The 24361-nt window shown below is 34.6% G+C and overlaps 1 protein-coding gene across 8 annotated transcripts in view; it reads left to right on the top strand.

Moving 5' to 3' along the window:
* GULP1 (GULP PTB domain containing engulfment adaptor 1) overlaps positions 1 to 24088 on the top strand; it is a 152208-nt gene extending 128120 nt beyond the window's left edge. For 4 of the 8 annotated variants that reach the window (XM_032190367.1, XM_032190362.1, XM_032190363.1 and 1 more), the window contains 4 exons: positions 5042 to 5266; positions 8053 to 8191; positions 14743 to 14837; positions 22034 to 24088. In XM_032190367.1, the coding sequence (XP_032046258.1) occupies positions 5042 to 5266; positions 8053 to 8191; positions 14743 to 14837; positions 22034 to 22105 (531 nt within the window). In that variant the 3' untranslated portion in view covers positions 22106 to 24088. Of the gene's footprint in view, positions 1 to 5041; positions 5267 to 8052; positions 8192 to 14742; positions 14838 to 16538; positions 16550 to 22033 lie in introns of all 8 variants that reach the window. The other 4 variants (XM_032190368.1, XM_032190365.1, XM_032190370.1 and 1 more) reach the window with 3 other exon arrangements.
* Positions 24089 to 24361: the final 273 nt, after the last annotated feature.

Raw genomic sequence — 24361 nt, 5'->3', positions numbered from 1 at the left:
AGTTGAGAAAAAAAAAATTAAAAAATGGTCTCAGCATGCTTTGGTTCTGAGCAGATGACTCTAGATCGTCATTTGAAATAAACTTTGCTAACTCATAATTTAAAATAGGCTTGGTAACTACGTATGAAGATGTACATAAAAGCTGTTTGCTGGAATTGTATTCAAGATCAAATATATTACTATGAAGACTAAAAATTCAGATAGTCTTTTACTTCCAAAGTATTTTAAAGATTTTCTTAGATAATTTTCTATAGTATCAAAGATGGTACTTTATGTTTTTTTATATCTGTGATGCTTCAGACCAAATTAGTAGTACCATTCTAGAGTGCAATATGTGATTTTACTGACAGATTTACCTCTCCAAAAGGAGTTGGTCATGTGATCATGTGTTGAATTCTTGAGTAATAATGTAGAACACTTCATCTGCAAAACATAATGCTAAAACTTTTTAATTTGCAGTTCTCTAATAACAAAACATGTCTAAAGAATACTATGCATAGTCACTCTTCCAAAAATTGTCAGTGGTCTAACGAAGAGAGGAAAATGCAAATAGTGAATTATAAGCTAAAGATTCACTGTGAACACAGAAATAAAAATATTTTTGAAGATTGATAACTTACATATGAGAGTGTTTTACCAGCTGAAGCATCCATGTTTGATTGTTTTAATTGTATTCTTTTTTAGGCAATGATAATGAAAAGAAATTGGTGTTTGTTGTTAGTTCTCAGTTGTTCCATTAAAAAAAAATCCACTAATGAAAATTGTAAATTATGATGACAAGGTTTTAGAGAAAAAAGTGACTTTTCTTTCTAGAGTTCATATGTAGTCAAACTATAGGCTCTTTTGTGAAATACAAAAGGAAACCTAATCTAAAACTGCTTTCCTGATTCTTCTTGCTTCCTGCTTTGCAGGCCATGTAAGGATTTATTAGAGGACTTATTTTAAAATAATTCTGGCAGACTGAAATGGGTGCAAATTACATGCATAAAAAACGCAGTCATGTGCCCTTCACATTTCTGGAACACCTAAGCAGGTGTGAAGTGCTGACAGCAAGTAGGCTTCTGCTTTTGAGGGATATATCTGCTGTCAAAATTCTCAAGTTTCTTGATTGTTAGCATCACTAACAAAATGTTTGGCTGTTCTAAATCTAGACAAATGGCCAAAGTAACCTCAACCTGAGTTAGCTGCCTTTTCTATCAGTTCATAAACTGTATGAGAAAATCAAACTTCTTTCTGAACCGATAAAAGAAGCCATTAAAAGCAGTAAGAAACTAAAAAATACAACCAACCAAACAAAAAAACCTATATCATATAACCAAAACTTAAAAATAAAATTGATTGTGAAAGTCAAACATCAAACTATCAATCTTCTGCATACTTTTTCTCCCTGGATATTGTAGCTACTTAGATTTAAGGTTGTTTAGCAAGTTCAGTAAATAATAAACTGCTTAGTTTTTCTCCTCCTTTGGGGTTGATGTTTTTAAGTATGCTGGTCTTGCTGAAACTTTTACAAGCCAGACACTAAAGTATCAACATATTTGTATTATGCAACAGAAACTGTCACTTTTTGTCGTATCCTGAATGAATCAGTGAAGGGCATACTGTCCAGTTGCCTTAGTATGGTTAGCTGCACTTACATGCGCCATGGGAAACGTTGGAAATGTTTCTCTTTTTTCTCACTCCCTTGCATGTAAAGCTAAAATTTCCATTACTTTTGTATCTGTGCTGTTTACTTTTCATCTGTTTTAGTGGTTTGGAAATACATTAATCACTGGTCTTTCTAGCGTTTGGTCTTGATTATGTGGGAACAATCTGATTTTCATTTTGTTATTTACTTATGATGAGGTTGCTTGAGTTTATATCAAAATAAGTCTTTGGATGCTGCTACTATGTATAAATCCAACTTTCAAAGATCAGTGCATCTCTGGGAGCACTAATTGATGTGACATGTTGTTGGTTTTGTTTGTTCTATTTGTGCTATTTATACTGTTGGTGTTATTTAGTGAACAGCCTGGGATAGCTGTACACAAGGCCTTGATGTGGGTTGTGGTTACGTACATACAGCACCAGCAGGTTTTATTTAGTAGACTGAACAGTAAAACACTGTAGGCCACTAAGGAACCTCTAATAAGATAAGAAATTGTTAATCTATTTTGGGCATGTCTGACACTTCTCAAATGTACGTTGAAGGCTTTCTCCTTGACCAATATGGTTAAGAAAAGAAAGTTAAGTTGGGATAATATCCTAACACCAACTTTAGGCAGGAGAGAGAGAGAGAAAAAAAAAAAAAAAAAAAAAAAAAAAAGATTATCCAGGATAAGAAATTTAAAGAGAGAAAAATCAAAGTCTTCTGAGTCTTCTGAAAAGGACTAATAGACTGCAACTATGAAAAGACTACAGACTATGTAATATGTAGGTGCCTGGTGAATACTTCTTACTGTGGCAGTGTTGCCAAAACCTCATTTATTTATTTTTTGCAAGTCCAGAGCATTAAAGATGTTGATTTATCAGACCTTTTTTTAATGTTTAGTAGTGAATTAGAGCATGGGCCATCTGCACTTGTTGCCCTCATTTAATGTGTGTGTGAAGTGTTTAAAAAAAAAAAAAAAAAAAAAGAGGAAAAAAAACCCTGTATGCTTATTTCAGTTATTTCAGAAAACACTTTTGGAATGTGTCTAGGCACATCACTTGATTTATATTTCTGCTGAGAGTACCAAATGGGAATATGCTCATGTTTTTCTTTCCCTATTTTCTACTCCTTCAATTTTATAATATTGTGTATCCAGTTCATTCATATTGTTTTGCTGATTTCCATCCTATATGCATTTTACTGCTTTCTATATGTTTTTGTGTTGTGTTTTTTTTTTTTTTTTTTTGGTTATTTTTCATGTGATATACTTACTTTTGTAATGGAAACTATTCATTCTCTGTTTTGCATTCTAGGGAAATATTTTACTTCTTTAATTTGACTGTTTATATTTAGTATCTTCCAGTATTTATTTTTAAGAGTTCTATTTTTTCCGTGTATATGTATAGCAGCAAGTATTACATGGCAGTGGAAGAAAAATGCTTTCCAAGTCATCTGCTTGTAGCCTGGTAACACTCTTGAAAAAATAATAATAATAATAATAATATGGATATTTTTTCTTTTACTCATTACTATTCCAAATCCTCAGTTCTATAATTTCCAATACATTATTATTCTTTATAATTGCAATAAAAATATTTTTTCTTATAAACTGCAAATTTTGAAATAGAGAATTTTGTGGTGTTTGTTAATGTTTTCCTAAGTATGGCATTGTTATTAAATTTGGATATCCAGGCCCTAAACCTGACTTTTGTATATGGAAAATGAAGCAAGCAACTAAGTTTCAGTTCAAAAGGATTTTAAATGTTCCATTTTATACATAATAATGGGGAGAAAGAAAAAAAAAGAAAAAAAAAAAAAAAAGCTTAAAATCATTGATTAATTCCTGATCTTCTGGAGTTATGCAAACTTCTAATGAAATAAACACATCGTATCAGATATCTAACACTGTATAAAGAGAGTGAAAGTAGACTTAGACATTTTTGCTGCACATATCTACCACTGCTTCATTCTGGGCAAGGGCAAGTCAGAGTGGTTTTATGCAAGGTACCTGTAGCACAGGCCCAGTTCCTGCCTTCCACGTGTGTAAACTCCTACTCTAGCCAAGAAGAAGCTCATATGCTCAGTTCCTTCTGTTAGGTTTCAAAGATGAATCTGTCCTTCTCTAAAACCTTGCTTTAATGATGCAAACCTGTTTTTGAGGTATAAATTAGAACTTGGCCCCAACAGAAGAGTTGGTTGGATATGGTTCTTAAATCAAATATTTGAAGACATTTTCCTTCTGCTTTTCTTTCTAGGATCAATCATAAAGGCTCTGTGTTTCTAATTTCATCTAGAAAAGATCCATTTCATTTGAAATCTGTTATGCATAGCAGATATTTCTAAGTCAGGCAAAATTTAAGGGACTTGTTTTTTAGTCAAAATGGGCAACACCTTCAGGTTGGCTTATATTCACAATGAATATTGCTGGAATGTGCACTTAAATACTCCATGTTCATGTGAGACAGCCAGCTTCAGGACCTTGTTCTGACCAGAACCTTGAAATTATCACTTTCGTCTTAGGTGGATGCTCTTGCCATCTGGTATTGTGGTGTGACAGTTACTCATTTGCCTCTGTTAGAAGTTGTTCTGTGGGACTTCAGAGATCCAGAGAATCTTGAAACTGTCAACATTTTGATTTCTGCAGCAGCAAAGTGTTATTTAGTCCTGGATCCTCTGCTGCTGTTGTAGGGGAATGAGGATCCCTTTGTTTTGCAACAAAGGATCTCAGGTTTTGATTTACCTACTGAAAATCTTGTTCTCCAGGTTCAATGAGTTATTCATATGCACAGAAAAGATGGCAGTTGTTATTGTCCATAAATGTTTACATACATAAATTCTACAGATAAGGAAATGAAACAAAGTCTAGTATTGATATAAGCCTTAAAATTTGTGTGCCATTAACTTCTATTGAAAGAACATTTTAGTTGAATATTTATTATTTTTTCTATAAATATTTGTGGGATTTAAGTGGTAGGTGTTTCCTTGTATGTAGAACGAAAAGTCTGGCCTGTGTTAACCACCAGAGTAACTCTATTACTCTACACCAGAGATGTGCTTAACTGCTAATTTACACATGCATGTGTGAGATGTTGCTATTATGTTGGTGGATTTTGACATTTGTCAGTAAAGCTGACATGCCTACTTTTGAAAATATCCCTGTCTTCATTTTGTTTTGATGTGATTATCAAGGCACAGGTTGTCTTTGTTCCAGTTAACACTGTGCTACCTGTTGTTATGGTACATTTTTAGATTTTGTTTTAAAGTATTATTGAGTTTTGTAACATCACTATAGCACTGACCAGCAAGTTGCAGACAAACTCGTTTGAAGTATGAAATGTCTTTTTCATCTTTCCCTGACATTACCATGTTCAGTTCCTCAGAATGTTTTCTCTTTCTGTGATTTCTTTTCAGCTGCTGCACATAAAGTGTGATAATGATGAACATATGTTTCAAAGACCCTCTACTTTTTTCTGGTGTAACAATGAGGATTCACCTCCTTGTTTAGATATCTCTTCCATTACGCTTACTCCTAGGAGTTCTCCTGACTCTAGACTACCAGCTGGATTGTTAATTCCACCACCTTCAAAAAGTGGTCTTCCAAAGCCAACCAGTGAATACAGCTGCCCGAGACCTCGTGTAATCCTGCTGTGCAAAAGCTTTTTCTTTCTTTTTTTTTTTTTTGGCTTTTCTGTGTTCTGTTGTGTATTAACTTGTGTTAAAAATTTCACATTTTGTACAGTGGTTAAAGGACAGAGCAGATGTATCTTGGATTCTCTAGCAATACTCTTAAAATATGGAATTTGCAAAGGCTTGCTCTTGTTTCTATGTAGCTTTTTCTCTCCCACACCCAAAACAAAATTATTATTTTTCCAACATTTTAAATTAGTCCATTAATGAATCTGCTATCTATCAATCTTCTGTTGAAATTATTATACTAAGAATAGCTATTCAAATCGAGCAATTCTGAAGGTCCAGTCTGAAGGGCTTTTTTCCTTCGTGAATTAATAGAAAAGTAGTTAGCAGTTATCTGCCTTTTAGTATACTTTATAAAAACTCTGTGCAAAATGAAGGGTAAAATTATTTTTAATTATAAGCAATGCTTTTTCATAGCAATATGCTAATAATATCAACTTCTCTTCCATTTGCAAGTAACATTTGGCTGTATTTGGCAATCCATGGCTTTTTGCATGTGTTCACGAAATAAAAATGCTTCTTGTGCTTATAGGTATTTAAAACACACATTTCTTAAAATAGCTGACAGTTTTACTTAAACAAGTAGTATCAAAATGTCCGTCAACTTTAACAAAATGGCATATAGACAGAAATGTCGATATAAAGTTTGAGTTTTGCTGTTGTGCCAAAGAGGCTCATTTATGACTAAACATAAATACTGCTTATTTATCCACCTTCTATGCAGCAATAAACACTTAGCAAATAAGAAGAATCTACGTTAGTATTTACTGTTTCAGAGCCTTTCCAGGATTATCAGTGTTAATTGTAGATTAATATATGGCATGTACTTATGTATTAAACCGATCCCACCTTCCAAATGCAGACAAAACCTACCTACAATCGGATATGGTTTTGTTTGTATGATGAATGAGACTCTGTATATTTACTTTGGGTCAGGCATATACATTGCCCTGCTTTGAGTCAGATCAGATGTCTTCCGATGATCTCCTTCAACACAAATTATACTGAATCTCTTACCATGCATGAAAGCACCAGGAGGCTAATGTAAGGTCCACGAATGCAGTAATAAGGGACGATTGTGTCTAAGGAATATTCACTGAAATCTTTTCATAATAAGTATTTGAAATTGCTATGCTATTTCTCATATTGAGGTCAGTAAGGGATCTGTGTATGTAAAAATCTTTAAAACTAGTTGTTTTAAGAAGCTCAACTCAGGTCTAACAGGGTATACAATAACAGAGGGAGTTCTTTTGTTTGTTTTTGTTTAAACAGGGAGGAAATACAAATAAAGCAACGTATGACAATGTGGCTTGCTTTTATGCTTGGCATTTCAGTATACCCAGTTAGAAATATTCCTGTTTTTTGGAAATATTGAACTGTTTTAGATCTCTCATTGTCCAAATTAAAAGTATGGATTCAAAACTCCTAGGAAATATGTAACGTAGGACCCCAGAGTCTAGTTTTCTTTTAGCACTGTACTGAGGAAGACCATGCATCAATATTCTTTCCTTCTCAGCAGCCACTGCAGCTTCCAGATGTAGTTCAAGGCAACCTATGGGCTTGGCTTAGAAATATGTGTAATGTGTCATGAGTGGGCAGCTGCAGTTGCTGCAGCAGAGACACTAAAGAAAGAAACATTGCAAAATAAGACTTAAGGCCATAAAATTCTCATGGACCAGCATTGCAAAAGACAACCCGTTTGGCAGGTTGTGGTATTCGTGTGTTCTGAGTAGAAAAATCCATCTGACTTAATTTAATCTGCACTTAAAAATTTTCATGTGAATATTTTAGTCAAATTGAGTCTTATTTAAAAGTAGCAGATTTTCCTGGTGCACAGCAGTGTGTCATTCTCATCTGCAGAATGTAGGTTTTTGAGATGTCTAATTAATAACATTGACATTAGTTTTCCATATGCATTTTGCCTTCAGCCTGTCAACGTGAGTTTTAAACTATTTTGTCACCTGTTTTAGCATTCAGTATGCTTTGATTTGACTGTGCCTTATTTGTGTCCTGAATTAATGGACAGATGGCAGGAGGAATGAGTCATTAAAAAATAAATATGACTGTAGAGTGGTAGTTAATTGTCATGTTTGGGGTTTCTTTGCTTATCCAGTACTTTTTAGAAGCCTGCCAACCTTCTGTGCGTTATGAATTTAATTCCTTCTATTTTACATGAAGGATGAGAATTTTATTTTGGAAATCAATATTCACTGTAATTCGTGTCCAGGTTGTTACTTATCAAAAAATACATGTGAAGCTTTGATCACAGTGTTTTTTTTTTTTATCTCAAAAGGAAGAAATAGTAAAGAAGTAACACTGGGATTTTGTCTTCTAATTTTAGCTACTTGTTCTGTGCATTCAGAAATGTAGCGTATTGCTGTTGCCATGTTTCCTAAAGTGGGTCTTGTGAAAATAACTGTATTCATACTTCTGGAATATAGAACTGCTTATCACCAGCTTTTTCAGGTTTAACCATGATATATTCCTGGTTGTACAGGATTTACTGAAAATGGAAAAATTACAATGCTGCTTATGTATTGGGGAGTTTTAGCATGTCTGAGACTCTGAACTGCAAATGCCATTCGCTTGGTGTCAGGAGCTGTTTTGTGCATGCTGTTGTTTATTTTCAACTTTTTTGAAACTAGCTCTTATCTGCATGCTGAAAAATTTAGTGTTGTGATTTTTTTTCGTGTGAAATATTGCCCTAATATTTATTGTCCTTATTGTAGGCAGGCAGTGTGACACCTAAATCACCCTCCACTGACATCTTTGATATGGTTCCCTTTTCTCCCATATCCCCTCAATCATCAACACCTACTCGCAATGGTACACAGCCTCCTCCAGTACCCAGTAGATCTGCAGAGATCAGTAAGTTTTATGACAACTGACCTAATTTTTTCTTACATATTATTTATTTTTTTAATAAAGCTTCTGAAGAGGTTTGCATACATTTTGCTTGAAAAGCCAGGTATGTTTTTTTGTAAATCACGTTTGATAATGACATTTAATTTTTATACCATCTTCCCAGTCATTGACGTTGCTGCCAAGTTACCTTATAAACAAATGTATTTACATGCTGAAACTGTATGGGGACTGTAATTTGCCTTTTCTTTCAAAGTATGTTTCTCATAGTTAATTCAGAAAATATTTTGACTTCCCTTTAGTTCTTTCCTTGTCAAGCCACATTTGTAGCACCTAAAATCTATGTTTCTTGGGAAGATAGCAAGTGGAATAAGTATGGTGAATGATGATGCAGAAGAGAGTTTAAGAAATCCCTCAAGTTGTAGAGTCTTGGAATAATATTTTTAATACTGCATTTCATATATCGTCTACAACTTTGTTTTTCAGTTATAGTTGATGAACCAACATGAGTGGGAAATTCCTGAAAATCTCTAAAAGATGATTAATAATAGCAAATGTATTTTCCAAATGTTTGAAGGCCGTTAGATTAAGATTCTCAGCTTCACTGGAAGTCATTTAGGAGTCCACAGATTGTTTCTGAAAGCTTTGGGGACTTGGGGGAGGTGAGGGAGAGGGAAGCAAACATACAAACAGTGCTGGAGTTTGTAGGAATATCAGTCTGAAGGAGGTACTTCCTCTCATGCCTATTTTAGTATGGCTAAGGAACATTAATGTTACTGTCTGCCACCATACACCATATCTGAAGAGTTTCTATCCATCTTGGGGGATGTTGCTAGTACATAGAATTTTCAGGTATGAGTGCAAACTGCACAATTATAAAGATGCAGTGTGAAACTTCAGTCAGCGAGAATATTCCCCAACAACTTATGTACACACCTTTCTTACAGAGATGTCACCCTCTGAAGAGATCTTGAGGGTGTGAATTTAATAATAAATAAACAAATCTCTTCTATTTAATCATATTTTATAATTTGAAACAAATTTGAGGTTTTTTAAAAGGCCTATTAACAGAATTAAAAAGTGTTAAAATAGTTCTTTCATAGTTTAGTAGAATACTAAACCAAAGTTTACTAGAAACAAAACTGCTATAGTAAGATTTTTTTTTTGTCTTTGTAAAGAACAGAAAAAAAGACGCCCTCCCCCCAACATTAACTGTTTTTGTGTTTTGTTGTTTTTTTTCCACAAAAATGCAAACTTCAGATATTGTCATAAAATTTATCTCAATATGCAAATCCAAAATCAAAAGTAGTAGCTTGAATTGAATTATAAGACAAGATTATTTTAGCAGTTATCCTGCCCTGGTTCCACTTCAAGAAATTGTGGGTTTACATGGAAGTCAGCACCCAAAACTGAGTGTTCCTGAGTATTCCACCTGTGTGATTTTGTATTTCTTGATTCACTGGACTTTCTAATAGAGAAAATATGATAAATAACAATGTGCACTGTTTAAAAGTGCTGTGTTTATTTTACACTTGATTCATTTGCATTTAAATTAAGCTTACAGAGTTCAGAGATGTGGCAGGCAGTGCCGCGTCTTGTCAGCTGTCTGTTAATACTGCGTGCTCCTCTGTGTGCCGTGCTTCAGAGGGAGATTACAGAATGATATACTGTTCTGTGTATACTATTGATCCCTGCTCTTTCAGTCTGTGTCCTGGTATATTATATGTTGCAAACTGCTGCGTTCATCAACTTAACATCCTTTGGCATATGTCAAAAATGCACTTTGAAACAGAAGGAGATTTTATATTCAAACAAGGGCTTAGTGTCTTAGATGAGAAAGTTCAGATCCCTTAAGAACTTCATTCAAACTGTGTTATGTTGCAGTATTAATAATGTGTACAATAATGCATTGTTTTATATGTTATTGCTGCCAGTAGAGGCAGGCTGGCGTTTCTTTCTCCAGTACAAGACAGATAGGTGACAACCAAGATGAACCAAAGTTTTGAGTCTAATTTTCTGAGGTGGTCTTTTTGTGTTCTTATCTCTTTTTTCTTTGTCACAGCACTGGAGCATTTTTTTCCCATCATTTTTGATGAAATTATAGGATGGTTTTATTGTTTTTTATCATTTTTATAAATGACGTCTTTTGCTTTGATTAGTGCTCAGCAAGTAGTTCATGAAGCCTCAGATTGCAAATACTGGAAGAAGAGTACAGCACTCACCTTTTCTTGGAAAGGTTATCTCCAAATCATTTTGGCTTTTTTAAAAGGGAAAAGATTCTTGCAGTTTTTAATTCTTGTTCAGCAGTAGAGCAACATGGCTTCTCAGTAAATGTCTACACAGTAGTGGATATCTAAGTAATAGCAAATGGGTTTTGTTGTGTTTTGTTTTTTGACTATTTTAGAGGAGAAAAGTTCATGCTCTTTGGGAAGGAATTTGCAGATTGGTCATATATATGATGTCTCTTTAGATAATAATTACAAAAGAGTGACTCTTTGAAAAACAAAAGACCTTTCCAGAATTGTGTTTCTACTCAAAATGTTTCTGAGAATTACTTCCTTTAATGCTGATTTTACAGTGATTGGCTTGCAGGCTAAACAGAAATATTGCAGCCCAATACAATAATTATTTAATTGAAAGATTAACACATACTTAGTGCAACCAAAAATACAGTGTTAAACACCATACTGCTGCTTCCTCAGAGCATGGGGTAAGGGACTGCAAGTGTTCTTGTAAGTTATTGTGAAAAAATAATAAATTTGTGTATTTCTTGTTGGCACAGCATTATTGTCTTATCTCAGAGAAGAGTGAAGAGGAACATTCTGTTGAATTGTCCAACATTTATTTCACTCAAAGGCATCTGCAGTAATCCAAGGTCATAACTGGCAGATGTAGAAATCTGCTCCAAGACGCTATCTTTCCAGAGTCTGTCATGGTGGAGCCTTTTTTTTTATGGTGTAATAACTCCCTCTCTCTTTCTCTCTCTCTCTCTCTCTCTCTCTCTCTGTCTCTCTCTCACACACACACACACACACAAAGAAAAAGAAAAAGGAAAACAAACAAACAAAAAAAAGTAGCCTACAGCTAAGGGAAAGGTTTCCTGGACCTCACTACCTCAGCTTATTCCAAATACTTTCTTGGGTCCTTATCTTCAGTGTGATTAATTTTTGTCATCACAGCTGCTCCAGGACATCTGGGGAAACCACATATCAGCATAACTCTGTATCTGGATGATAGCTAATGTAAAGAAGATTGGGATTCAAAATACAGCAGAAAAGCCAAATATTTGTAGAGTTTTGTTTGCTTGGTTATTGCTAGATTGGTGTTTACCATGGACTGCAGGCTGCTACTCTCCAGTATTACTTGTTTCTTGTCCTGAATATCAGATCTTACTTACTTACAGAAACAAGAATTTATTACCTGTTCATGTCTTTCTGTGGTTTGAATTACGCATGTAAAATGTTAGCATTTCATGGTTTTGATTTTTTTTTTTTTTTGTTGATTCCCAAGCAGTGAGTTTATTTCTTCCCAAGAAGGAATGGGATTGGACAGAATGAGGGAAAGGAAATTGTGTGCTGTTTGAGGAGATTGTTTTCAAATGCTTACTGGTTGCTTTGTATTGGAGAAAGAAATGCCTATCTACACTACAATTATTTCTAAGAGTGTGTCGGGCAAGATATTCTTGTTATATTTAATATATTTTCATGCAAATACTGTAGCATGAAATAAAATACTTCTGGTTTCTCTAGTCTCTACTAAAAAGGAGCACAAAAGTGAAAAGCAGGGTGAATACTGGCAGAGAAGCTTATGGAGATCCCATACAACATCGGAGCCTCTGTAGTGACTAAATTTTAGTATTCATCCAGTTTCTACTTTTTCTTCAGGTTCTGTTCAAAAGAGAAATCCTGATGATGATATTGAAAGTATTTCGTGGTGCATTATTTCTCCCTGACTCTTAGCAATGCGCTCTCTCATATAACACATAATCTTTAAAGGCAGAAAAGCAGTTGTACTATGCACTTTTACAGCCATTTCACTGAAATGGTTGTCAAATTGAGAGAGTTCCTGAACTATTTCACAGAAACTCAGCCAGGAAATACTTACCTATTTTTAATTTGATTACGTACAGTTTTAATATGTTTTAAGAAACTGTTTTCATCTTTTTTTTTAATCTGTTTTTAAAAATCTGTTTTGATAAATTACTTCCTGGATAACTTTAAAGTTGGCCTTGAATAGCAATATGAATAAAATAATCCTTCACGTGAAGGCACGTTCCACTTAAGGAGCTAAAGCTTCTGCCATTCTCCTGCTAATTAGCTCAGTACTGTCATTAATAAAAGCACAATAATTAGGCATGAATGAGAAAATGTGCAGAATAATGTACAAAATATGTGCTTTCAAAAATAGTGATAAGGCCTTTCAGTCCTAAGAAATGAAAGTTGTGTCTTTCATAAATACATTCTTCGAATATTTGTGAAGGCTCAGTGTTGAAACTGGCTGCTTTTAGCTGTCTGAACACACACAGAACTGACAGTTCCTTTTTAGGGTAAAAAATAACCTATAAAAAAGAGAGGAGGGGAAAAAAATGGACTTAGATACTGAACAAATAGATTTATGAGACACACAAAGCATAATCGCTTTCTCCTCAGTAGAGGTTATTTTGAAAGTTAAAGCTGCTCCACATCTGAAGGTCACCAAGTAGGAGCACAAAAACATATAAGGACACTGGTTACACTGGAGCAGACCCATTTTGGATGTGAGAGAGACAAGGGTGAGGTAGATCCTATTTTTTACATTATATTATCCCAGTTGAAGTCTCTTTTTCATAAAGGTGGTCTGCCTTTGCCAGGAAAGACGGAAAGTCTAGATTTGGAGGGGGCTCAAGTGGGCTTTTGGAATAAGGTTCTCAGATCTGGGCCGTCTTCTGTTGCCATGTGACAATGTGTAGCTGCTAGAGGTGATTTTTAAGCATGTTATTAATCAAGTTCCTGCTTGCTTCTGAACTTTATTATGGGAATAATGGTAGCTGCTAATTATTTAAAATATATGCATATATTTAAATATGCAGCATGGTAACACCAAATGATTTAGGTCAAAGCCCATGGACACTTGTGTGTACAATAAAACGTTGAAGAGCCTAGCCATGTAGAGGTCTAAAATTTGGACTCCATGGATGCCAAAGTAATTACTTACATTTAGCCTATACGAGCATATATGCAGCCTTTTCAGCATTGTGACAACATGACTGGTAACACTGTGACATGGATTTTGTGTCATGTTCTCAATTGTAGCTTCCACAGTTATGTTAAGGGTAAAATTTTAGGCTAAACCAGAAAATCAGCTATTAATTTCCAAGGTACTAATAGCCCTTTTCAGGCTTTTAAGGTAACACTGTTTAAAGTTAGGTAGTATGATTACCAGGTTTCTTGCTGGTCAAAAATGAAAGTCAGAATACAGGATAATGGTTTTAATATTTTCTCCAGCAGTAATAAAACTGCGTTAACTTTGAGTGTTGCCCCCAACGTGGTTGAATTGTGTTAGAAAAATAAGCTTCATACAAGTTTTGGTCAAGGCAATGTGAGATTGAACAAGTGTATATAGATGGCACTGTTACCTGGAGAGAAAAAAATCTTAATATTGAGAAGAAAAAATATATCTATATAGACTGTTGCATGCGAAGAAGTAGTAGCATTACAGTGTTCGAGTAAGGGAAAAAAAAATATTAGAAGTGTTTCTTATTCAGATTTAAAAAAAAAAAAAAAAAAAAGGCACTAGACAGTATCCTGCTTCTAAAAAGTTTGAAACTGTATGTTGTGACAGAGAGACATTTGTAATCATTGTATTTATGGATACAGATTTAGTGGAATTTTAGGGTAAGTGAGCTTTCATGGTCTTCTACTTTCTGTCTCTCTCTCTCTCTCTCTCTTTTTTTTTTTTTTTTTTTTAAACCTGTTATTCCTTGCTTGGGTTTTATGGCCCTGGTAATTAGTTGTTACTACCAGTTGTGCACTGAGGACCTCTATCAAGTGACCTTCCTTAAGTTAGGGTAGTCATCTGTCTTTACAAAAGGCCTTAACCTGATGGTGAGGAGTGGCAGACAGGAGATAGGAAGGCTAATTTATTTGGGAAAATGTGCTTCTGACATAATGTTAAGATGAAATTTGGCAATTGACATGCAGTTGTTCCCTCTTCATTTATGCAACCCCTATACAGCCTGATTACAGAAGGCACTTCAATAGGAGCTCCCTTATTCAAATTGGAATTTCTTCTCATCGGGTCCCTGAAATTCTTACAGAAGGCACAAGCCTTTAATGAAAACCACATAGAGGCTCAAACAGAAGTTGATGGTGTTCTTGGAAAAATATTTGAGTATAAAGGTTTGGAAAACCAATCAAGACAGGACTTTCAAATATGAATGTTAAAAATTGCAGTTAATCAATTGTGTATCTGGACGTGTTGTTATTCACCTTTTAAGGAGATGTAAGCTGACTTTTTCAAGGAGCTATTGTCATAGATCACACCTTTTCTCTCAGTGACTCATTTTTCTGTTGTTCCAGAGAGAGACCTTTTTGGAGCAGAACCTTTTGACCCTTTTAGCTGCGGAGCAGGAGATTTCCCTCCAGACATTCAGTCCAAACTAGATGAGATGCAGGTAATTATTGAGTTGTTAATTATGTATTTTTCTATGGCAATATGAATATTATTGAAATACGTCTTTAGAGTATTTTAAAAATGTTTTCTAAGCTGCACACACACAAGTACCTGGGGAAAAAAAACTGATGGTTTCTTTTTGTACTCATGGGCTTTGAGTTGGAATTTGAATTTGTCTGCCTGAAATTCCTCTCAAATGTTAGCCAGTGGTATTCAAACAGACACCTGCACATATTTAAGGCTTCTCAGCAGCGTAAGCAAAATGGATACTGCTATTCCTGCCTGGGAAGGGACTGAGTGAAGTTTAAGAAAGAGCTGAGGCAAGAGATGCACTGACCATGTTATTCTTCAGCAGTTTTCTGCTGCTTTTAAACGTATCCATATTTGCTAAGGCATTCCGGGGCTTAACTATTAAAAATTGATTCAAGAATTCTGAACTGATGTGTTTTTTCATCAGAAAATGTTTGTTGGATCTGAAATACTCTATGGTATCTGTTCAGATATTGACCCAATTTTGAAGCAGTGATAGGAGAAAACTTTCAAGTTGTGGACTAAGTTGCTCTTCTCAGTCAGGCTTTCTAAACTGCTAGTTCCTTGCCAACCTTGCTTATCTGTTTTTTCAGCAGCCTGCCAGCAAAACAGAAGGCTGAAAATACAGGGAACTTGAATTTCTAGGTTCCTGGCTCCTCAGCAGGAAGCGTTCCCAGACCTCTTGTATCTTGACAGTCTGCAAAGTATAAGAGCTAGCTCTCAGGCTCTTGTAGTTCCTCATTTTTAAATGTCTTTACTACAATTTAAGTACAGTTTAATTTTCCGAAGTAAAATTTCGGAATTCCTATTCACAGGCAAATTTAATTGTTCATGTCAGTTTTAGGGTGGCACCACTGGCAAAATCCATTCACTGTGAGATAAAAGCCCAAATCTTTTCACACCTCACATTGATATATATCACCTTCCATTGAATATAACCTGTTTTAGGAAAAAATGTACTACAGTATCTGTGGATACTGGGAAAAATCCTGTGGTTATAGGTAAGTTCACATGCTAGGAGCTCTTATTACAGGTGATGTTCTGACAAAATTGCAAACTGTTAGGCCATGACTTGTAAGTGTCATCACTTTATAAAATATCAGTAAATGGGTCAGCAGAAATCTTTATCAAAGATTTTTGAAGCCATAAAATGGAAAACTTCTTTCAGCTTTTACTCTGACCTAAGAAAAATAAGATATAAAATAAAAGATATTTTAATGCATTGCTATGTCCTGTTGCAAAGAATATTGCGTTAGTTTGCCCTGTACATAAACGTTTTTCTCACTTTTCTGTGTGATTTGTAAACTAGTCTCACAGAGAGTCTACCATACCCTGAAACCTTTACTAAAAATGAATTAGTAAGTCTTTGTGTTGGCATAAAACTTGTTCACGTGTAATCCAGTTGAGATCAAGGGCAAAGCTGACAGGATGGGGGGTTGTGGGTAGAAGTCAATTCTGAGATTGGTCAAGTCAAAAGCTATGTCCAGCTACTTTCCTATGACATCCTTCGATCACTTTGTAAGTCACTGTTAAATTTAGTTGCCATGCAGAAGTTCTTTCTATAGATTATATTAATATGAATCAGTGGTGAAAAATACTGATGGAAATGTTTGTTGTTTTTTTTTTTTCCTAATATCTCTTTTTTCTTCTTATGCTTTCCTTGGGTGCCTAGCGTCAGCGATGGTTGGTATATCATATTTTAATAATGGCATTTAAATCATTTACAAATGAAATGTGCACTCATTCATACATAGGGTTTTCATTTTTATGAATGTGAGTATGTGTGTGTATATATATATATATATATAAACTTTTAAGATTTGTTTATTATGTATGCAATCCTGTAAGTCAGGGACATTTTCAGTTTTAGGAGCCTACAATTTTTAAGGTAGAGACAGCTGATTTTAGTTTTCTTGAGTTGACAATACTAAGCCTTCATTTTCTTTGCTGTTTGTTTTCCATGTGTTCTAGAGAAATGTCCAGTTCTTTTCTTTGGATTGTCATTGATGGTCTACCCAAACCTGTGATATATAGATTTATTTTTTTTTTTTTGTACTAGTACAGTCACTGATGTAAAAGTGCTTATAATTGGAAATACTTACTTTAAAACTTGCAATGAGCAGAAGATAGCTGTGCTAAAGGTCAGCAGTTGTTAGACACAGCCTATAAGGAAGAAGAGAAAAATGGCTGCTACAAAAGGCAAAATCACAAAGCATGTAATGTGCTCTGAGAAGTCTAAAATTAGGGAACATGAAGGAAAAATATAAGCTGCTTTCCTTCTCTGAAGTGCCAAGTTAAGGGAGATGTCTTCACATTTTTGAAGTACAGCCTCAGCTTCAGTAAATATGTATATTTCAATAAACGTGCAAATGCCATTTATATAATAAAACATCTAAATATAATTCTAAATAGTTCTAAATATAAGCTTATTCAGAGACCGTGTTGTTAAGTATAGCTTAACCTGAAGTCATAGTGGCAAGCCAGCCAGCGGCCGGAGCAGCTCAGTCCAGTCTGTTGTCCCATTCCTCATATTGAGCTATGTCAGGCGTCATGCCCCAGTCTGCAGAAAAGCTGTTTCAGAGTACATGTGTGCTGGAAGATGCCATGTAAGAAAAATGGGAGAAGAAAGCACAGCAAAGCAGAAGAGGCATTGGGGAACAAACTCCTCACTAGTGGGTGCTTTTGCTTTGTATTCATTATTCTGAATTTAATGAGATCAGATCAAATTTCTCAATTTCTGGGGGAACAGCTTACATTTAAGCTTTAGGGAGGATCCAAATTTCATAGTTAAGCTCTTTCTATTCCATTTCTCAGTCCAATTTCTGCTGATCTTCTTGGAGAGCTCTAAACTCCAACATGTGCTGAGATCTGAGTTTTACAGCTCAGACCTCTCTCTGATGACTCTCCAACCTCCTGTTTCCCCACCCTTGTGCTGAAACGTATTTTCATCCTATTTTGACTGCATCCAGGCATTAATAAATCTATTTTCCCAGAAATCTTGCAGTGAAGGGAAGTTTCCCTGGATCTTGAATCATACCAACAACAGCTGCTATGATTTATTAAAATCTCAAGGTAGTTAATATCCTAAAGCTTCCAGGAGCTGCAGGCCATTCTCCCTGCATGGCCCAAAGCAGTCAGGAGGCTTGTCTTATTTCCATCTGAAGTAAGTTATGCTCAGCCCTCTAAATTATCATCTCAGAGACACGTAGATTTATCAGTGGTTCATTGGGTTTGGGCTGAATTAAACTCATTGAGTAAAGGCAGGTGGTGAAGGGATAAACAAGCTAACCTCAGGCAGAGCCATAAGGGGTTGACTTCGGCATATTTACCTTGTGATAAAATGGATGTACTTGCCCTTTTTTACTGTTTGTTGTTTTTAGCCAGAATAATTGACATCTTTATATCATGAAGAATCAAAAAAATAGGTGGGAGTTCTGGAAGAGGGGTTGTTTTCAGGTTATATTTTCCACTGAAAACAAGCTTTGCTTCTCTGAGACCCATCACATCTGTTAGCAAAATATTGTCATTTTTCTGGGTAACTACAATATTCAGTACTTATGTTAAGTCATCTTGGAAGTTAAAAAGTTACTTGACACTGTCATTATGGAGATATGAGCACAGAAGCAAGGCCCAGTACACTTTATAGTCCTTCTTCTTCCCATTCCTCTCCAGTATCTGGGAATGGTCAGCTGATTTGAACCATTTTCTGACTAAATGAGAAGTTGCTGTTTCCCGAGGCCTTAAAGTACAGGAAGGCATGGTGCACATGTTTCTTGATGAACAGGCAGTGTGTTATGCTAAGAACATATATTTGTAGAAGCTGAAATGTTTATATTGAATATTTTAAAATTCTGAGTATTAAAATTAATTATATCTATTTTATATATACAGTACGTAATGTGTACCAAGTGCTGACTATATGTCATTTTAAAGAAAAAGTATTCTGCCTAATACATTAATCCAGTTTATTATAAAAGGATAAAAATGAAACAATTTATAACTCAATTTATGACTACTCAGTGATTCCAACTGACATCATTATTATTACAGCTGTTAATGCTGGGTTTTGGAGTGGAGAGTAGAAGGTAGGCACATACTGCACGATGGGTATTATAATAATCATACAGTAACAACAAGTAGGAACCGTAAGAATTGAGAAAAGTGTGTGTATATGAACCGTATTCCTGAAAGCGGATGTAAAGCTGTAAGTGTTCTGCATCACCATGAAAACTACAGCATAGGATACTGATATTCTTGCCTGCATAAATCACAGTTCAGCTGTGTCTTGATATAAAGGAGAATCTGTTCTTAAAACCTTGTCTTTCTACAGCTTGGTTGATGACAGCTGATGGGGTACAATTTTTAAATTATCATATATTTGCCAAAGTGGAATCTGCAAAAATACAGAATTATTGAAGAATTTGGAATTAGCTCGCAAAACTTGTGGGGCTGGGAATGGAGATGGATGTGGGAGGTATCAAGTCTGTGCTTTCCTGATCTTCAGGAATTTGATTACAATCACTTTGTTAAAGAGTCTGTTGGGATAGTACACTATGATTTTTTCCCTTTTTGAGGGCCACGTTTAATTTAATGGGAATTTTGGTTGAGGCAGTCTAGCTTCCTTTGAGCATCCTGGTTTATAATCCTACACACTTCTTTTCCTCTACCTTAAATACTCTTAAAAATAAATCTTTATTTGACATTCTTTTGTGGTCTGAAAAATGCCCTGGTGGCTATCCTGATGTCCTGTCTGTTTTTTGTCTTTTTTTTGTCCTTGTGGTTGCCCTGAAATTTAGATCCTACAAGTAACTGTAGGATCTGACCCTGTGATGACAGTGAATTTTGCGTAATATAATAGGTGAACATAAGAAAAAATCTTCCATGATCAACATAGCAGCACTAAGATAAGCACACTTACAAAGCACAGATCTGATTTGCTTTTAGGTGGCCAGAAAAACAGCATTGGACATGCAGCTGCATGAGACACCAACAAACAGTACTCAAATATAGAGAGGAAAGATAAGAGCATGCAGAAGGACCTGGAAAGTATGCGTGTTCAGTCATAGGGCTGGCACAGCTTTGAAAGTGCTTTCTGGGGGGCTATGTAAGAACTTGCATGTCCTAGTTAAACCAGTGTATTAAGCGTCTCCAGGTTGAAGTACTGACTATCCCTTTTACAATCTCAAAACTGGAAGCATCCTTTAAATATTTAGACAGATTAATATAATATTTAGACAGATTAAGATAATTATATATTTTTATAATTTTATAATTTTTAAATTTTAGACAGTTTAAAATAATATTTAGACAGAGTTTAAGATGCACAGAAATTGAGGGTTTTATGATTCAGCAGGCTAAAATGTAGGGCTAATCCTAGGACTTGTGCCCTTGTGTAAGCAGTCCTCCTCTGTTACATCAACAAAACTGCATCCTTTTGGCAAATGAGCAATGCCCATTTATAACAGGTTGTGTTTGACCTGGAACTTCACACAGTTTTTTTGAAATATCTTCTGCATTGAACACTTTTCCTGATAGCTTGTTAAAAAGCACAAGGGGGAAAAAAGTCAAATATAGCAGTGAGTTTTGGCAGCACTATGTCACTCAGGTAAGGCAAGTAAGCACAGTTGGAAAAGGTTTACAATCCAGTAGTGCTTTGTCTCACCATCTTATAATATGAATATTAGGAAAATGTGGATTTTGTTTGGAAGATCTGAGATCATTTAGTAACCATCTCCAGGAATTCGATTCTGTTTCTCAGCATTGCTCTTCTGATGGTAGTAGCTGATGGGGTTATTAAATATTCATGCACTTTAAAAAATCTAGCATGTGGTTTACATTTGTTTGAAATGAAGCTGATGTGATTTGTGATTTATCTTTTAAAGCCAAAAGGTATCCTCTTGAGGTACTCCTATGCATTATGAGAAAAGACTTGAGTTTATGCCCAGTCCCAGTACAGGCTGGCTTACCAGAAGATTTATTTTGTTTACAACATGCTTGCTTCATAAAAGTACATAGTATTGATTTCATAGCACATGATAAATGTTCTCCAAGTGAACTGTAGGCTCAGACCGTACTGAATTGAACACTGGAACAGGTGCCACTGGAGTTGATGTTCTCATGGCATTTCTATTCAGAGCCCTTGTTTCCAGTTGCTTGCACCTTTACAATATTTTCACCTAAAATACCAAAATTTTCTGGTTTTAAAGATGACTTTTCTTTTGGAGGTCAAGACATAAATAATCAGCTTATTTCAAAGAAAAAAGCGAAATGAAAACGAGTATTTTCCCCACGTTAAAAGCAATGTTGTTTTAGAATTGGTACATTTTGTAAACCTAATACAGGTACTTGAGAAGTAAGTTATTTTCAGTAAAGTGGGTGGGTGGGAATGTCTACTTTATCTTAGTGCTTCTGCTAATAAAATAGAAGAGACATTTTAATCTGAACTTTTTAAGAATTCCTTTGCTCTTTCTAAAGAACATCATATTTTATTTCATTGAGCGTTACATGCCTTAGAAATTCACCTTTTGTTCTCTGCAATAAAGCAGGTATGATTTTATTTGCCTTTTAGCAAGGCTCAGATGACCGTAGGCTGTAAAGCATACACCTGTCAATGTAACCACACAGTGAATGATTCAGAACAAGCCTCTGAGATTTTGTTGAGTACCACTATGCTTTTCGTTGGAGTACTTCTAAGATAAGGGATTACTGATTGTAAGAGACATGTGGAATTAATAACAATGTTCATGACTTAGATCTCCTTCAAGTATAAATATAATAAACTTTTGTTTATATAACAATCTAATATTTCCTGTTTATAAACTATGTTGAATTTTACACAAGAACAACATGGTTCAATTTATGTAAACTAATATTCAATGTTTTTATTTTAATAATACTTCTTCATTTAATATACAAACGTTATTTCTTTTGTTATAACACAGATAAATCCTTCTGTACATTAATGACTAAGAGAAACTTAGAAAAACTGTCTGACCAAATAATGTAAATGTGAGTTATCCTGTGAAGCATCCTTTCAAAAAGTCATTGAAGCGCTAATGCTCAGAATTTGACCTAAAAATAAGCTTGAATTTACATGTTTGTAGGAAAAGGTGATATTCCTCCAGAAATTGCTTTCCTTTTTATTAACTATGTCTTGTTTCATTGCAGGAGGGGTTCAAAATGGGATTAACTCTTGAAGGCACAGTATTTTGTCTTGACCCACTAGACAGCAGATGCTGATGCCAAGAAAATAAATGTGAAATTCCTACGCAGTGTTTATTTTGAACACACATTCACAAGTATTATCCATGTGCCAAAAATTGCTTTTTTCAACATGTAAACTCTTATGAGGTTTGCTTCTGTAAAAATCCAACTTAGTTCCAGTCTTTCCCTGTACAAATGTAAAAAGTTGTATTTGTTTATGAAATATGAATTAAATTACACTGTTGTGTTTCTTTCTCTCAAACTTTTGCCCAAGTTTACTATGCTTTATGACTATTAGCCTGGAGAAGTTCTTCAGAAAGCTCACACATACCTCTCTGTAAACATGCAAGCATGATTTTTACATAATGCTTTACTTGGCAGTATTTTGAAATGAAATTTTTAAGCCATTATTTAAAGTTCAATCAGTCAAATGATTAATTGCAATTGCAGTTAAGAAAAGCAGAAAATACCTACCATTAATATATGCTTAAAAGAAATCTGAATGCTATGTAATTAATTTCTATTACCTTGTACAGTTATTACACTGTATATCTGTTGTTACTAGTTTGTAAAATCCAAAATATTTTTAAGTCCTTATATCATGTTTTAGAAGCTAACAAATTGTTAGTCTGCTAATTAGTGTTTAATGAGCATAGAAAAGCTCCTAAATCACAGAAATTACAAAGTCACTACCCTTTGTTTGATATTTTATAGCTAAATCATAAAGTGTATAATTTGGAATTCATTACATGCTAACAATAATTTGAAAATAAGATTATGATCTTGCATTTACTTAGAAATTTCTGTAATTTTGTGCACAAGCGGGCACTGTGTTTATTGGGATCAATTCTGTAAGTTGTTTTCAACACCTGAGCATTCAGTCAGGTCTGTTGGATATTATTTTCATGGACTGCATCAATATTGTATGTCTTAATATAATTTTGAAGCTTGTTGCAAGAATTGAGTCCTTCATACTCATTACTTGTTCATGTTACACAAACAACTGCAAACCAAAATTTTCAGCTGCTAGTGAGTTCAACACTGACCTGTCTATGCATACTCTTCACTAATCTTTAACATAAGCAATAAAATGATATGCTAAACTTATGTCAGAAAAGTATTATTATCAGTGTTTTGATGCCCGAACACCACCTTAGTTCAATTTAATCCTTCTAAAACTTCTCTTATTTTCCCCTTATAAAACATAAAGATGTGGAAAAAAATAGTTTTTTGTGTATTTTTTCCTCTTTTTCATGAGAAGTTTTTTTGTGATAGTGTTATGGTTTTGTCCTTAAGAGTTACAGTTTACACAAAAAATGTATTTTGCAAATTCACTGTCACATATATATCTTCATGCCCTGTTCAATGAAGTACTTCTGCAATAGCCTTTGAAAGTCTGCTGAAATGAATTATTCCTGAATGCATTATTCCTCTTCTGAGTTTGACGTGTGCTCAGGTACCTTGCTGAACAGGGGCCTTAATGTTCTACATTACAATAGTCTTCCTTTCTGTTAGTGTCTTTTGAACATTCATATAGAATATTATATATAAATATATAAATATATATAAAATCACTAACAAATAGAATAGTATATGTTTCATAAAGAAAAGTCTTTATAATTTTGTTTGTCATATAGTATTTTGGAATTTGTATAATGAGGATGTTTAGTAGCCATAGTAATGGCCTTTTTTTAACAAATAGAATTTGTATTTTTATTGTACTTTAAAAAGCTTTACATAATAAGCATATATTTAGTGGTCATTTATTATCAATGGTAACATTAAGATAATATTTGCACATTTTAAGAAATGTTTTCTTTACCAATTTTTATGATAGTTGACTGCAAATGGCATGGTTAAATATTGCATAACTGGTCAATCCATATGAAAACGCTTAAATCAACACAACAGTGCATTTTTAATGAAAAGGCTCCGTGATCCAATTGGAAACTGTATTTCTATGTAATCTCAAATGTCTGTTTAATTTTGCCTAAAATAAATGTTTTTAAATAAATTGCATCCTAGAACACAATATTCATTCAGTTAAATGCTTAACGGAGGGAGGGAGAGAGGGGAGGTGTGTAAATGTTGGGTAAGACTTGCCGTGAAAAACAGTTCGGTCACCTTGGTAAGAACTGATGAAGAAATGGTAAGATCTCATAAGAGTTAAATCTACTGATAAGAATCTGATGTCAGATTATGTAAAATTACAGACACGTTTTCTGGCCTTTGATTTTGGGTTTGGCCTGATCTGTAAACAGGAGAGAAAGTCTGTTTTATATGCAATTATCT

The sequence above is a fragment of the Aythya fuligula genome, chromosome 6 (assembly GCF_009819795.1).
Source record: "Aythya fuligula isolate bAytFul2 chromosome 6, bAytFul2.pri, whole genome shotgun sequence".
Lineage (NCBI taxonomy): Eukaryota > Metazoa > Chordata > Aves > Anseriformes > Anatidae > Aythya > Aythya fuligula.
Note: the sequence above shows the minus strand (reverse complement) of the source record. Positions and strands in the feature narration are given on the sequence as shown.